General features: G+C 38.9%; 1 protein-coding gene and 1 long non-coding RNA gene across 2 annotated transcripts; one reads left to right on the forward strand and one right to left on the reverse strand.

Moving 5' to 3' along the window:
* Positions 1-4657: 4657 nt before the first annotated feature.
* On the forward strand, positions 4658-6049 carry LOC129779420 (uncharacterized). Its single transcript, XR_008743642.1, has 4 exons — positions 4658-4688; positions 4743-4783; positions 4891-5652; positions 5716-6049. It is a non-coding gene; the product is annotated as an uncharacterized LOC129779420 (long non-coding RNA).
* Positions 6050-10794: 4745 nt separating this feature from the next.
* Positions 10795-13440, reverse strand: LOC129775588 (nucleosome assembly protein 1-like 4). Its single transcript, XM_055780486.1, has 3 exons — positions 13125-13440; positions 11916-12650; positions 10795-11856 (listed from the first exon to the last, which is right to left on the reverse strand). The coding sequence occupies exons 2-3, from the start codon at positions 12607-12609 to the stop codon at positions 11348-11350; spliced, it is 1203 nt and encodes a 400-aa protein (XP_055636461.1). The 5' UTR covers positions 12610-12650; positions 13125-13440; the 3' UTR covers positions 10795-11347.
* Between the last annotated feature and the right edge of the window lie 3855 nt (positions 13441-17295).

Below are 17295 nucleotides of genomic sequence, written 5' to 3' on the forward strand. Positions count from 1 at the left end.
TTTGCTTCCTTCATTTCATTCCACACAGTCTTTGTAATAATATTAGCATCGGCTCCAGAATCGATTATCATCGGTACATCTACTCCTCCAACTTTGAAAACAAACTCATTACGACCCATTGCATAAAAAATGTAATCTTTAGAGTTTCCTTTTTCGGATTCGTCGGATATAGCACGAATTCGCTTAGCTTCCGGTCCCGTTGATGGACTACCTGAGTGTCATTTCGTACCTCCGCCAGAAATGAAACAGCGTTTTGCCCAGTGTCCCATCTTCCCGCAGGTTGCACAATTCGTTTGTCTTGGTGGACACTCTATGTTGTTCTGCGTGTGGCCCCTACGCCCACAACCGTAACAGATGAACCTTCCAGTTTGCTGATTCCGAAACAAATTTGGAGCGGTAAATTTACCTGCATCTCGACCTGCATGTTGTGTATCATGTCGCGCATTTCGAAAAGTACGACGGAATGAACGGTTTACAGCGTTCACCTCATGTTGTGAAATCGGTTGTACACTCGATTTGCCAAATTTCTTCGATTGTTGAAGGGACTCAGCTAAACTTGTACCTAATGCAATCACTTCGCTCAAACTCCGATCCTTCTGCAGCAGTTTGGTACGTAAATCATCAGAAATACACCCTTGTGCAATGCGATCAGCAATCAACTCATCAACAACACATTGATCGTAGCTACATGTAGCGATTTGCTTCCGCAGCCGCATGACGAAATCGGTAAACCTTTCATCGGATTTTTGTACGATTTGATGGAAAAGATGCCTTTCGAATGTTTTGCGGCGAAATGGCTCGAAACAATCATCCAGACATTTTACTGCCACATCATAAAATGGCGGGTCTGAGGTAACATGCGGTACTTGATTAGCTCCTGGAAGATAACGAAGGAGATCCTGTAGACCAGGCCCACCCAGGTAGGCCAACTGAGCGCGTTTTTCTGATTGGGACTCAATGCGTTGTGCCAAAAAGAATGATTCCAAATCATTCTTCCATGAATCCCACTCGGATGGCAGGCGACTCGCTTCTAATGTCACATCAAACGGCTTAATTCGTGAAGAAGCCATCCTGTGAAATAACAATGGAATATTCTCTAGAATGTAGCTTATGTTAAACGCTCAGAATATGCCGCAATGTTGAGTGAAACATGAAAAGAATGCAAGAGGAATAATACACCAGAATTCTCAAATTAAATGATTTACTAATCAATAAAAACGCCAAAGTTAGTTTTTTTTTATCAGATTTCTTTTCCATTTTTTTTTTGTTTAGCCTCTCACTCTACCTCTCGTGATCCAATGTTGTTACCAATTTACCGTATTTGATCCCTTTTTTCCTTTTATTTTTTTTCTCAAATCTCTGAACATAAAACAAAAGATAACTTGCTACCATTCAAAAACTATAATACTGTTCGGTACAAAACCGTTAACCTCGAAGCTTATCGGGTACACAACCACAATTGTCCACTCTTGGTACAAAACCAGCTCATCAATCCAAAACTCAACCTAATCGGGTACACAACCACAATCTGTCGATTTTCCGTACCAAAAAAATCAGTGGGTTATATCTATGATATAACCGCAAGGTTCACGTGGAACTACCTTAGCTTAGCAATCATTCGTTTGTATTGATTTAATTCTTGATTGAATGAAACAGTTTCCAAATTAAATTGAGTTCAATATATTTGCTCTGTGAGTGAAAAAAATGAACAAATGCCGTGTAAAGTCAATTCATTTATTGTGATTGATTGTTCTTCGTTACAAGTAAATTTAATGACGGACCTTTTACGTTTGGTTTGATGACTAGAACAAAATATATGTACGGAAGAATTATCAAACGTTTGATGAACCAGCCTAAGGCTGAAAATCTTTCCAATAAAGACAAAAAAAAAATTATCAAACGATTATTTTATTTTACATTTACCTCTGAAGTTTACATCCCAAAAGTGTACATACTTCTCGAATCTCGAATTTGCTTGAAACTGGGAAGTTCATTCGCTTCTAGTGGCTGCACGATTTTCCCAGGTTCCTAAGTTTAGAAGATCATGTTAGGACAGACATATTCCACTCTGCACAAAGGCAAGCGAGGACAAAAGTACTCGCAGTTTGCATTTATTTGCAGAGCCGATTTCCCCAGAAACCTCGGTTTTGAAGTCTGTGTTAGGGACACACATTTCAATCAGAACAAAAATACCCCCGATTTGTATGAATTCGCAATGCCGATTTCCCCACGCTTCATGGATTAGAAGTCTATGTTAGGGAAACACATTCCAGTCGGAACAAAAATACCCCCGACTTGCATGAATTTGAAATACCGATTTCTCCAGGCACCTTGGTTTAGAAATCTCTATTAGGGAACACATTTCGGTGGGAACAAAAGCTCCCCCTACTTTCGTGTGTTCTTTTTCTTCTTTTTGGCTTTAAGAGGGTTTAAACTTTTCAGTTCACTCGCCTCTAGGCTCTTTCGTGTGCTTGCAATGCCGATTTCGCTGCTTGGTTTTAAAGTCTGTGTTAGGGAACATTTTTCGATGAGAACAAAAGTCCCCCTACTTTCATGTATTTGCAATGCCGATTTCCCCAAGGCTGCTTGGTTTTGATGGCTGTGTTAGGGAAACCGTAAATCGGGCCAATCAAAACGATGCAGTTAGGGCGTTTAGATAACGCCTAATATTTTACAGTTATTCAATTGTTTATCTAATGAAAAACAACATTTTGTTAGTTGCGATAGATGCGTAGAAATATTCCCTATCAAGTGATGCAAACATCTCTCCTATCCAGTACGAAATGTTCGAGCTATAAGCATTCGAAATCTTTCATTTTTTCCTGCATGTTCTGTGTTTAGGTTTTCATTTTACCCTCCATATATTCCGGTTAGACGTAGTCCCACGTCAAAAATCAAACCGTCACACCTTTAAAATTAAATCGGTACACAACCAGCCCAATCGATAGATTATCAACACTATTTGGTACACAACCAATTCTTATCTCACCGAGAAAACATTTGGTACACAACCAGCACTATTCAGGAGAAAATTATTTTGGTACACAACCAGCACTATTCATGAAAGAAAATGTTTTGGTACACAACCATTTCTATTTTGGTACTCAACCAATGCTTCACAAATTTTCGTCCATCTGCATCATCTCACTTGGATACTGCTCCTTCCGTAACTCACCGTTTGATCAATCGTTTAACTAATTCGCTTTTCATCCCCTCATTCCAAATACTTTATTCAACCGGAGTTGCCTTGAAAAAAACTTGTTCGGCCATAATATACGATTTGTAAACATCACCGAATACTATGTCGCTCTACAACTACTAGTGTATTCCTCTTGCATAGAAAAAAATACGAAGGGTAAACAAAACACTGGAGCTTGGCAGGATGACAAAATGTGTTTGTCTCTTTTTTCTCTATTATGCTATTTACTCACGTTTGTTTCCCAGACAATTCTAACCTCCAAGTATGCGCTGCTGTCTGTTGGCGCTCCGGATACTTCTGTAAGCTGGGCTTTTTCCTACTCTCAACACGCCACAGAATGCGACTATATATAAAGAAAAACTTGCAAAACAGTTCACTATAATAATTCATCCCAAGTCGCCAGTTTGTTGGATACTTACGGATTTATATGTATAAAAGAAAACAATCACAGTTCAACTTATAAAACACGCTTTATTTTCCCGACTTCTAAACACGTTCTTTCGCGTTGCTCACTAGCTTACTTCTACACTGGAGAAATATTTTAGTAAAAGCAGCTACCAAATCTTTAGTAGCCAAAACATTGGTAAAATATTCAAATGTTTTGTAAATATTACCAAAATTGCGTAAAAGCGATGTCAGACGCAATGAACGTTCCTACCAGAGATTCGTAGATTTTACTTCATACCATTAGTAACTTTGTTTTTTTGTCATACCTAACATCTGTGATGTGCGCACTTTGCAATTGCCATTTCTATTTTGGAGATGAAGCGATTCGGAGGTAAGCATTTTGTTGATGTTACGTTTCATTACATATATACATATTTAATATTATTAACATATGTATTTCTTTTCTTCATAGAGACACGAGAGAAGAAAATGCGGATGACACTCCCTAAATAATGTAAACTAGAGCGATGCAGCAAGAAGAGGAAAGGGAACTTTCCTCGTGTACGCTGCTCATAGAATAAGTTATATATTATTATTATAATGTATTCTAAGTATGTGGAGTTAAATGTAATCAAATAGAATTTTTTAAATTAAAAATAATTATTAAAAAACATTTTTATTATCCCTGGTGATTATCTCTCACAAATGAGAAGCAAAATTTTCACTGATATTGCACCAATGTTGGACCAACAAATCGTAGTTTGTTTGACGTTTGTGCCTACCATTTTTCTTTCGTAATATGTACCAATGATTAGTAGGGTAGAAAATGACTAGAGAATTGGTAACATGTACCAAAAAATTCGTCGTATTTACTGACTATTCCTCTCAGTGTACCCGTATTGTATCTCCAGCCGCCGTTCTTTATCAGCCGCCGTCGTTTGTTTGTCGCCGCTATTTAGAGAAGGGTTCCCAGTTCTACAGTGGTTACTCAATAGGGCCAATGATTCATCAGACACTACATGTGTAACCTTGATTATTTTCATTTCTGGCAACTGTGTGTATGCAACCGCCATTTCTCTAATGGAAGCGAAGCTGTACGGAGGTAAACATTTGGTTGTATTATGATTCATTTTATCTAAATATTTTCCTTTTTCAGCTTACAATCGTAGAAATCCATAGCACCGGTTTCACGCAGCCGTAAGTGTTCAGATACATCAGAGGCCAAAAACGGCGGATGTCGCCGTGCACAATTGATTGATGATCCGATTATTGTTTGATTTTTTCCTTTATTCTATTATCCACAGATCGCAACCAACAGCAGCAATGGATCGCCTCTCGATCGATTCGTTGTTCCAGGAAACGATGGACATCAGTTGGGCCAATCGTGCCGTCAGCAGCGAGGAAACCAACAACAACCGTTTTACATTGAGCAATCAACAGCTACCGATTCGGACAACATCGACTCGGATGGAAGCAGCAGCAACAGCGCAGATTGTCGGTGTTATTCCATATACTGTCTGCAGCAAAAACTCCACTAGCTGATGAACGATATGCTACGGCGAAAGTATCACAATTTCAAACACATCATCACGACAACATTAATTCTACAGCAGTACTTGACGACGGCACCCAGCAAAAACCATCATCATCACACAGAGATCCAAATCCATCGTCGACACGGCAGAAAAAAAAGCCTTGCGCCAAACCAAGTCAACTGCCCCTACTGGCATGTTCCCCTTGGACAACAACATCAGCATAGGATTGGAAAACAACAGTCCACTGGAAAAAAAAACTGTGATCTCTTCGAAGGTATTGCCCATGACAGATTCCACCGTGAAGAAGCATTTTTCTGACATCGAACTCTAGGGAGGAGGTATTGGAAAATCGAAAATAATCACATCTAATGTGCAGGGGTTCGAAGCTAACATGTGGCTGAGTGGAGAATTTCTTATCAAATTTAAAGAACAAGTTCTACCAATTTTGATCCACAATGATCAATCCGCATGTGACTGAACTGAATGATTTTTTCACTATGCAGCTTCCATTGGGATTTCCAGTAAAAATAGGTAAATGCTCAATTATTTTTAAAATATTTGGCACTATGATACGCAATTCGTTCTATTTTATAGAAATACCGCTGTTCCATGTGTTGAACGCGGTTATCATATTTGGCAACGTATTCGAATAAGAGACACCCGTGACCAGTGTAAGCCACATCAAAGAAAGCGAAGAGCGTACGGCATGCATTATCGAGGTTTACTGTTTCGATTTCCCGTTCGAGTACGTACGCCGCGGTGTCGATTTCCGGCGTTAAATCATCTTCGAAGATGTGAACGAATTGATGCAATTTGCGATCCAGCAAAATTTGGCAAGTGTCCGAAAAGCACATCTTTGAGTACTGTGATACCCAACTCACTCGCTAAAAGCATGCAGGAAAAACTTTTCAATATTTTATAAAAAATAGGAAAGGATTAAGAATATTAATAAAAATAAAAATATTTAAAATAAAAAAATTTTTTGAACCAATGGAGGACCAACAAATTAGCCATTACTAAAGCCGAAATTGAGCCAACATTGAACTTACAAACCATAGTTTGTTTGACATTTGTGTCTACCAATTTTTTTTCGTAGGATGTACCAATGACAAAATGACTAGAGAATTGGTAATATTTACCAAAAAATTGGTCATATATACTTCTTCTTCTTCTTCTTCTTTTAAACTTTGCAGTTCATTCGCCTCTAAATACATACTAAATTTTCCTCTCAGTGTATCGACGAAGCTATGGAGCCTATGGAGGAATTCAAGCAATTCATCCTAGGGAAGCCAATTCGTTTTGGCTACAAATTTTGGTGCCTTTATACTCATGAAGGTAAAACACATGTTTAGATTTGTATGAATTTTATAATGTTTTATTGATATATTGGGTTGGGGAAAAGAAATGTCCTATATTGTCAATATATGGCAACACTTAAACATATCTTGTGTTGTGCTTATCGCATCGGGTCATACTATACGGCTATTTAAAGACGACAATCTGTGCTACAAGTGTCGTTTTGACAGTGTTGTGATTGTCCTTTTCAATCTCAAGTTATAGCGCGTCAAAGATGGAGTCCACAAAGCAAGAAATTCGCCATATTTTACGTTTTTACTACCTGCGAGGTAAAACTGCAACGAAGGCGTCCGAAAAAAATCGTGTAGTTTATGGACTCGATACTGTAACGATTCGCACAGAACAGCGTTGGTTTGATCGATTTCGTTCTGGTGTAGTGGCTGTCGTGGAAAAACGTCGTGGTCGAAGCGCGGTGAGCTGGCTCAAACCATCGCCAAACCCAGATTGACGGCCAAGAAGGTTTTGCTGTGTGTATGGTGGGATTGGAAGGGAATCATCCACTATGAGCTGCTCAACTATGGCCAGACCCTCAACTCGGTTCTCTACTGTGAGCAGCTTGACCGTTTGAAGCAGGCGATTGACCAGAAGCGGCCAGAAATGATCAATAGGAATGGTGTTGTTTTCCACCAGGACAACGCTCAGCCTCACACATCTTTGATGACCCGCCAGAAGCTACGGGAGCTCGGATGGGATGTCCTATTGCACCCACCGTATAGTCCGGACCTGGCTCCAAGTGATTATCATCTCTTCGGTCCATGCAACACGCTCTTGGTGATACTAAGTTGGCCTCAAAAGAGGCTTGCGAAAACTGGCTGTCTGAGTTTTTTTGCAAATAAGGAGGGGGGGATAATGAAGTTGCCTTCTAAATGGCAACAAGTTCGCGAACAAAACGGCGCACATTTGACTTAAATTGGATAATTTTAAGTATGTTAAATAAAGCGTCAAATTTCGATCAGAAATACAACATTTCTTTTTCCCCAACCCTATACTTTGTAGGAAAAACTGATCGTGACCCTGGAGAACCATTAGGATCGAAGGTTGTGTCCAATTTGAGCAAAGATATTGTTTCTGGAGAAAGTTACGTGTACATAGATAATTTTTATACCTGTTTTGCTCTTCTTGAAGATTTTAGCAAGAGGGACATAAAAATCATTGGAACCATCCGTAACAACCACATTGAAAAGGCGCCGTTGGAATCCATGAAAAAGCAAGCTCGTGGATCATATGACATGAAACTGAAACAAACATCCCCATTGTTCGTTGGAATCAGGATATTGTTATACAGCGCAATTTATTAAACTTACTTTTAGGTTTTGAAGTTTATTTCAATTAATGTGAACATAGAATATATTGCGCAACTGCGAACTAAATTTTATGTGTTTAGAAATGATAATTGACTTGATAAACCGTTGATTGAGGTAATATAGACTCAGTTCTTCCACAAAAACGGAACTGTGATAACTCAATTTGTTTATTTTAGCTTTGAAGTTTTGATTGTAGCTCAAACCATATCCATAAACTAATTATTGAAACGGTATTCAGCCGGAGAACCTTCGATTTGTGAAGTGGTCGTTTGAAAGAAGGTTAATCTATTGTATGGCATAGGCCCAAAGTAAAAAAAAAAATACAATGTCACAATCATTCGAATTCTCGAGCGCAAATGAACTAATGTTTCTAAGAGCAATATGCATTCAGACCGCTGGAAGTTCTCTAGAATTTGAAGTAAAAGTCGCTTTGTTGTTTAATTCATTCTATATGCATGTGGATTTTCTGCTTGAAAAAGTTTGAAAAAAGCAAGTTAATCACCCCGAGACAAAAGTCTCCGTTGATTACTAAGAACAAAAGTGAACAAGTGACAATGATAAAAAAGCGAACAAAAGTCAAAAGCCCTACTTCTTTTGATGATATTTTCAGTCAATAATTATAATTTCATGGAAATAATATCACTCAATAACCCACATACGCTATCATACTGAAATGTCTTCACAAATCAAATGTCTTCACATTAGGTCAAATGTCCTCAAAATGAAGACATGTCTTCAAACCTGGCATCCCTGGTTGGAATGACAATAATGTTGTCAATATGGCTACAAATGTCAAAAACGACAACATTGTCCTACATGTTGGAGGTATGTGTAAAGGCTGATTTAGACGATGCCAGTCAGCGCTCCAGTTGAAGTATCCAGTGAATAGAGAACAGACACTCTGTTCAAGTTAGAGGCCAAATACTTGTTCGATACTGGTACAAGTAACTTGGACAGAGTGTCTGTTCTCTGTTCACTGGATACTTCAACTGGAGCGCTGACTGGCATCGTCTAAATCAGCCTTAAGAGATACATTAAGGCTGAGAAAAAATGAGGATCAATATTCCAACCCCATCTTTGCAAAATGTACAACAAAGGAATGGGTGGAGTTGATCTCTTCGATGCTCAACGAGGGCTATACCGCTGCGAGATGGAAAATGAAAGGTGGGAAGATTTTTTAAATCTGTGACGTCACAGATTTTGTTTATGTATGTTACTTTTCTTATAATAGCCCACTACATAGGAAAAATGTTGTTATTAGAAGTAAAAATTAGCAAATGAAATGAACGATCTATTTTTTTCCCTAAATCAATGCTAGCGTTCAAAATCATAAGGTCCCGACATTCTAACAGAAACTGAAATTTCAATATTTTTTAAGTGTTCTAAACTTAATTTCAATTCAATTTTACTTCTCGTTACGTAGACCAAAAACGTTAACGAACAAAGTCAGAGTTGTACAATCTTTTGTTCCTTTGACGGATAAACATTTGACAGAGCATGGGAAAAAGGTTGCAAGTTATTTCATGTAAAATGAACTTGAAAAATAAATTTAATTGACTCCGTATAACTTAGATTGAGACAAAAAGTTTTCCGCTTGCGTCTTAGCTTTAGACGACTGAAGTTTTCAGCACCCTAATTGTGAAAAAGTGATTACAATTGCTGACAAAAGTCAAACTTCCATGGAGTTACTCTTGAATCCATACACAGTAGACATTAGAATACTATTTCTGAAATAAAAAAAAAAAATTAAACATTTTAGTTCGTGATATGTTCTGATTTTTTCCATAATGCGAAAAATATGAATTGGAAATTTGTAATTAGCTTTTGTATATCCTCTTTCAACGTTATTCGATGACACATTCAATTTTGTACCATTTGAGTAACTGACTGGTATGCCTGGTATGTGAACTTCCTATCTTCCTGGCTACTAACACAATCAAAATTTAACACAACCAAAACCCGTGAATCTTCCCACCTTCTATTCTTCATCTCGATACCGCTGCACCATCCGTAACAAGAAGGGGTATTGGCCCTTATTCCGATTTGTGCTGAACGGTGGGGTTGTCAATCTTTGGCATATCTACAGAAAGAATCATGGAAATGGACCTTTGATTAATTTCGTCAGAGCTATCTGTGAAGGACTTCTAAGTGACATAAATCCAGCAAGGATCGAGTTCATACAGATCAAGCCTTAACACTCCGAAGTTAGGTTTGACGGAATAAATCATTACATTAATACGAATCCAACTGGTACCCAACGAAGGAGTGCGTATTGCAACCGATGTATGACGTATATTTGCTTGAAGTGTGATGTGGGTTTGCACCCTTCGGAGTGCTTTTACCGGTACCATACTCAGGGATACTAAATCCGATACACTGCCGTTCTACGCATAACTGTACTATGTTCTACGAATCCCTATGAACCGTGGGACAATTATGCGTAGAACGGCAGTACACTAATGCTAATAAACTAGTGCTAATAAACCATGAAAATAGTTGTTGAGGTTGAATTTTATGAAATAAAACCGTTTTCTTCGATATTCAAACGATTTCCATTTTTAATACTGTATCGGCTCAGCGTATGAAATTTCATACGTCAGATATCTCAACTTCCAAAGAACTCCAAACCACAGTATTGCGTTGCCCCCCGTTTCGGGACAAACCTAGATGGGCTAGAATGTTTCATCCCATTTGGATCAAGTTCTTGTATACCTGGGCAGTAATGGGTTAAAGTGAATGACAAAAATACCAAATGCAAACAATTTCTATCTTTGTATACAAGTTTGTATGCGATTCAGTGCATTGCAAGGATATTTGCGTTCAAATAATAACGGAACAAGAATGACACATTTTTAAAATATTTATTTCATTTATATTAGACCAATTATCGCAGTTTGTTTTCATTTTCGCTCAAATATGTCTGTTTTCAACAGCGAAACACGCTTCGTGCATTTTTTCATTTTCTAAAGGCCCCCACTAAATCAAATGGAAACAAAAAGGACACAAAAAGAACTGAATATCCGAGTTATAATTTTATTAGAAAATAATAATCCTACTAAATAAAGGAAACTACTTATTTCCTCTTTCCTGGAATTTGAAATAAGATGTCTGATTAGAAACCAACCGAGCGATAGCTTAATTTGTCACCATCATCATGCTTAAAGGTGTACGAATTTATCTTTTATGGGGAAGATTTCAATTTCCGTTAGTTACAAAAATAGAGTTAAAACACTGAACCAAAAAGACGCGTTAAACAACAAGTCCAGCTTCTCGTTTTGATCGGTTCTAGCAGAAACATCCAGATGCGTTTGTTGCAACAAATAGCTTAGGTTGGCTGCTGGAAGTTAGGCATCAACAGAAGATCGCTTATTAATTCTGCTAGGTTGACAGGATGGTTTCCGCGGTAGCAGTAATCCTCAAAGCAGTTCCGTATATATTAATGTAATGCATTTCGATATATAGATATGGTTGTGTGTGATTGAGTGCGTGGATATAGACGAAACAATTAAAAACATATTCTTCCATGTAAGCTGGCGAGGGCACAATAAGGACACACTTTGATCTCCCTATTGCTGCTGGCAGTCAGCTGGGGTCTGTCCTTCCTTCTTTTTGCTACCACCACCGCGTCCTCCAGTTTTCCGATTCTTCACTGGTGGTCGCTGCTCTTCCTCTTCCTCTTCCTCCTCATCCTCACCCTCACCCTCTTCCTCCTCTTCTTCACCTTCCTCCTCCTCCTCTTCCTCTTCTTCCTCCTCTTCGCCATCGTCGTCATCATCCATCACTTCGCCAGTGTAGTAAAGGATAGCCTTCGGAATGATGCGAGCGCGTAGGAAATGACCAATCTCAAAGTCCGCTGCCAGCAAAATCTGTGTCTCATCATCTACATTCTTCTCATCGTCCTGCACCTTGGGTGGGTTGAAAAAGTTGAAGAACGAATCGTTAGGAAGCGTTTTGGTTAAAGTGCGAATAATACCGCGCTGCTTGTGTTTCTGCTGTTTCTTAATGGTCTTGACCGTCACATTCTTGCTAGGATTCCACTGGATCGAGCAGCCGATGCACTTGTAAATTTCTGGACCTGGAAGATGAAAAGGATTAAATATACTGAGCCATGAACCTGTTGCCGGTGTGATTTACCTTCAAAACTGAAAGGCTCGTCTGAGTCAACCTGGCACCGCATAAAGTACTGCTTAGTCAGCACCGTATCCTTGAAGTATGGATTGGCCGAAAAGTGGAACTCAAGCACATAGCTCATCGGTTCCGTCTTGTACACGATATTCACGTTAGTCAAATGTGCCAGCACCGGTTCGTCATGAGGCTGAATCATATCGGCCATCGTCTGAGTGTTCCTGAAGACAGTCAACCAGAAAGCCGGAATGCCCTGCGAGTCCTTGACAATTTTTGCATGCTGATTTTTGTAGTTCAAAGCCATTCGCTTGAAACGTTCCGTTAGTGAAGCATCAATAGTCTCATCCTCTTTACTTTTATCCTCCCACTCTCCCTCGCCTTCCTCCAGCTCGGCTTCACCAGTTATAACGGCTTTCCTGCGATCGACCAGTGGCTGATACATCTCCTGGTATTTGCACTCGAGTGCATAAACCTCCTCGAAGAATTTAGTCTCCAACTTGAGATACTTTTGCTGCAGATGTTTCAAAGCGTTGATTCGGTGCTGCACCTTGTCTGGCAACGATTTGATGACCTCCTTCATCATCATCCGGCGCGAAGCCGAATTCATATAGGCCGGGTCATCCATAAAATCCACATCCATCTGATCTTCGCCATCGGAAGCGGATCCCACGGCCTTCACTGCGTTGTTCTCAGTTCCAGTCATGATGAACTTATTTGGCGGAACTCTAGTCGTTAGGAAAATATCTGACAGATGTAAAACAGAAAAAAAAATGAATGAGGACTGCAGTGATTTTTCAAGTAGCAAAATTGGTATCGATCTTTCCCTTTGACCGTGGCCTACTATTACTATTACGCGATAACAAAATATGGGAAAAAAAAAGTAATGACGCACTTTGTGCTCTCTGAGGAGATGCTTGCAAACCAACCCAATCAAATCAAGGTTATGTTCTAACTTCATTTCCAGCGCAGAGTAGTTCATTTACAGATGTTATTGAGCACAAATTTTTACTTGGCTACAGGCTTTTTGTATATTCAACCATACGCAAATCGCATGGATACGTTTGATATCGGAAGAATCACACCGAGCCTCGTGAACGCAGCGAGAAAACGTACGAGAAAAACGCAATTAAAACGTCAATCACGCGAGGACGAAATGAAAAACGTTTGAATCGAGAAAAAAAAGCACATGTAAAACGACTTCTCCATTTTGCTACCTACCCGAGGTCAAAAATTTCTTTCAGCGAATCGTCCTCACGCTACTGCGGACGGAATTTTCAGATCGAACACTTTTCCAGAGCGAGTTAAACTATCGACGGCAACGGCAGTGACAGTTGGGGAAAATTCATTCACTATCCGTCACTTCTTTTTCACTCGAAGAAAAACGAGACTCGCCTTGACCGGAGAAGTGAAAAACGCGTGTGTGCACACTTCCGAACGACGAGAACACAAAAGAAAACGAGCCAGAAGCGGCTGGCAGCAGACGATTCTTCCTATGCACAAACCGCGAGACGAGTAGCACTTTCCTTTACGCAAGTAGAAACGAGATGGCAAAATCCGTCGGCTCCCGGCGGCATGGAGAAAAAAAACTTTTTGATGACATACCGGTAGTGTTGTTCGCTGCAAAGGTCGACCGATTATACAACTGAGAAAAAACTGGTCGAAATACAGTGATGCCAACGTTTTAGCAACATCCCAAAAGTAACGTAAGCTTTTGATCAACTTTATTGACGTAGGACTACGTCTTACATTAAGGGTGCCAAATCAGGAAACAGGTCACGTTTTTTTGAAATAAAGTTAATGTTAATAACTATTTTTGCTGTGTACGGATTTCAACGATTTGCATACCAATTGAATCGAAAATTTTCTTAGATTTGTTTGATATGCTATACATTACAATCCCATAGTCTGCATATAGTTTAAATTGATGAAAATTGGAAGCATTCCCATTTCTCCATACATTTGTTCTGTCCATTTGTGTGCTTTCCAGAACAGAGCTGTCAATAACGAGTAACTTATGCAGCCACTAGAAATTCTCAGAATCTTTCTGTGCCCGAAACAACAAAGGTCGCTTGTTCTGCTCGTTTTGTGTTTTATGTTTCCTCTCGAACTGTGAACGCTTGCGAATATTTCACTTGAAGTTTATCGCTGCAACTGTGTACATCTGCTAGACACGTTTTTGATGCTTGTTGAATGTCGATGCACGGAAGATGCCTCTCGTTAAATCTCTCGTCAGTGCAATGCGTGCATTGATATAAAGAAACAAATTGCGACATATGACCAATTAGTGTATTGTTCTCGCGAAGGCAAGAAAGAATCGTTGCGTCTCTAAATGATTCTACAAACCACGCAAGCCATTAAACCTTTCCAGGGTCCCGGAACATTTTCCTAAGGAATTATTTATGTAATTTGAACGTATTCGTAAATTATATCCGAAATGATATACCAACAAATTTAAAAAAAAGATTGCGTAGTCCTACGTCTTAAGCGGTTGTGTCTCCGATACAACCCCTCGATTTTTGTTATCAAAAATAACAGTTTATTTTGTTTTATTAACATTCATTGTGTTTAGCAGAATCTGAAAAAGCAACTTAAATTCGGCCAACAGAGTTGCTGCAGGCAAAATTATCCGAGCCACAATAAACGCCACCAGATATATTCGCTTCATATCTAATTTCAGATGCATTTGTTAGTTAAAAATAGGATTCAAATGTTGCTCAAAGTTCGCTCAATGTTCATTTTAAATATGTCATTTGCGCTATTGTCCTTTATTTCTAAGAGTAAACTATTCGTAGTGTACAACGTGAAATGGAATTGACGATTGACGATAATAATAAGTAACTTGGACATTTTATCTTTTGTATGAAATGATTATCATACCATTCCGTTGATCCGAAACAGAATGATTAACGCTTCAAGAAGGAATGGATTCCTCCTTTGGATTACTCAGCAGAAATGCCCTTTCCCAACAATTAGAAACGACAAACGATTGCGGCATTCGTACACAAATAATTTTATAACGTTTTTCACTCCAAATACAGCCATTGGCACCCATCTGTATCGAGTTATCATCGATATCTCGGTTCTAGCTCCGTTCGACTCAACTGCAGAAAAGAAATGGAATTAAAAAGAAGAGCGTCTGAGTGCGGCCGTGCTCATCTCACATCGCCGCATCAACTGAATTGATTTCCAGAGAGTGTGCGAGTTTATATACGGTTTCAATAACCTGTTTTCAATGTAATTTTAAAGCTATTGAAACAAGTTTTCGGGTCAATAATTAACAATCATATAACTCGTGGATATTTTGTCTTCGAATGAAATGTTTATCATACCACTCCGTTCAGCCGGAAAAGAGGTATCAACGTTCAAAACCTTACAGTCCAGTGTCACTCTGTCGTTTTCGAAACATTGAACTTACACCCCGGTAAAGAAATGAAAGACGTGGTCCTACGTCAAAACGTCGTGATTGTGACTACGAATTGAAAAATTGCGTCAGTCGTGCGTTTGAACAATTGTTGACGGGTGACGCAAAGCGATGCATAACCTGGACCATGCGGAGTCAATGAAGCATTTTTTTTAAAGTGCGCTTTGCTTGAAAAAAAATTATCTTGGAACTTTTTCCCCCTCACACTATTTGTCAAATGTTTCTCCGATCAAAGAAACAAATATTTTCATGACTCGGACATATTTAATTTACGTTTGTGTCCGAAGCATAGTTTTACTCTAGAAAGTGGTCAGTTTGGTTAAAAATGTGTTGTTCATTGAAAATCTGTCCGAATACGGGTTAAAATATTCGCGTAAGCTTCATACAAATGCACTGGGTCGATTTTCGTTGAGACGACAAACTTATTCTGAACATCTCTGGGCCGATTACAGGTCGAAATCGCCTCTAATGCGGTATGTCCACTTAAAGACAAATCCCTGTGATTCATACCTGAGACCAGAAAACAGTGTCTGATCTCATCTTTATTTGAGGGTGAAATTTGACTCTGCTATGACTGAAATATAAATGATATATTTCAAAGCAAAACTTAACCGGGCAAACGTATGCCGTCCGACGCCTAACTAAAAGCCTAACTAAACCTAACCTAACTAAAAGATCGTCTCCTATGTTTCAAACTAACCGGGCAATCGATGGAACACAGGTTTGTGTGCGAAAGGCTGCCGCTTCCGACGGCGGGTCGGTGGCCGACTCGGATTGCGTCACCTCGGCGGCTTAGGGTGGCCTCTGTTCCTTAACCTCGATTGATGGGGACTATGTCCCCATTACGATGCTCTCAGAATAAATTTCATTACGAAAAAAAACATAATGAAAATTGCGCTCCGGTGGCGTTTATACTGAAATACCCCAAATCCCAAATATGCATTTTCGTAGCACTAAAAAATGACAAAACACTGCATACAACAAGGCAACAACAAAACAAATAATATATGAATGGCAGTGCGAACAATTATAATGCTATCTATTGTATTTCGGCTCCGGTGTCGCTAATATGAAAGTACCCTTATTTCTCTAGGCGCAAATGCACTGGATGGGAGAGTACCCCAGCAAACATTAAATCGTATAATTTTGCACGTGCCAAGTCTTACAAGAAATCCGAATAAATCATAATCGCATATAATATCAATCAAAGTATGTGTCGTGTATATTTGAAATCGCATAAAATGCAAAAACTCGATTTTATATACCATTATCAAATTAAGTCGCAATTCGGTATAACAAACATCAATTTTATGATGTACATTGTCGTAAAATATATTTAATCCGCATCATATGCGTATATTACGCTGATGCAGTTTGTGTGTCGTATAAGCGTATAATTTAAATCGATTCAGTACTGTAGTAAATCGTGTTGCATGCTGAAGAAAATCATGAAACAGTAAATCATATTAGATCCTAATAAAGAACATATTACATCATATTGAAATGTCAATGAAATTCTGATGCACTCGAAAGTTTCAACCGCTGTTGAATTAAATTTCAGATAGCCGCGCGAGATAGCTGGTGGATGATAATCCAGACGACCGGAGTTCAAACCCACATCGGAGCAGTTTTCACCAAACATTAATCTGTGCCATTTTAAACATTCATATTCCACGCCCAACACAAGTCAATCAAACAATTATTATTTCAACAAACATAAATACTCATATATAAAAATGGCGATTCGTGAGGCTATAATAAACATTTCACGAAAATATTTTGCGCCATTTGTTTTTTTCTATGTCTGTAATAATTCGTATATGAGTATTGCAAAAGTCGCTATTATAGCCGGTCAAAGTTGCATATTCATCCAAACAAATTCGGTAAGCATTTGCCATGTATGTATATGGCCTCCACTTTTGCATGCATATGCCAGTTAGGCGCATTATATGCCAACCAAATTTTAGG

The sequence above is a fragment of the Toxorhynchites rutilus genome, chromosome 3, assembly GCF_029784135.1.
Source record: "Toxorhynchites rutilus septentrionalis strain SRP chromosome 3, ASM2978413v1, whole genome shotgun sequence".
NCBI lineage: Eukaryota > Metazoa > Arthropoda > Insecta > Diptera > Culicidae > Toxorhynchites > Toxorhynchites rutilus.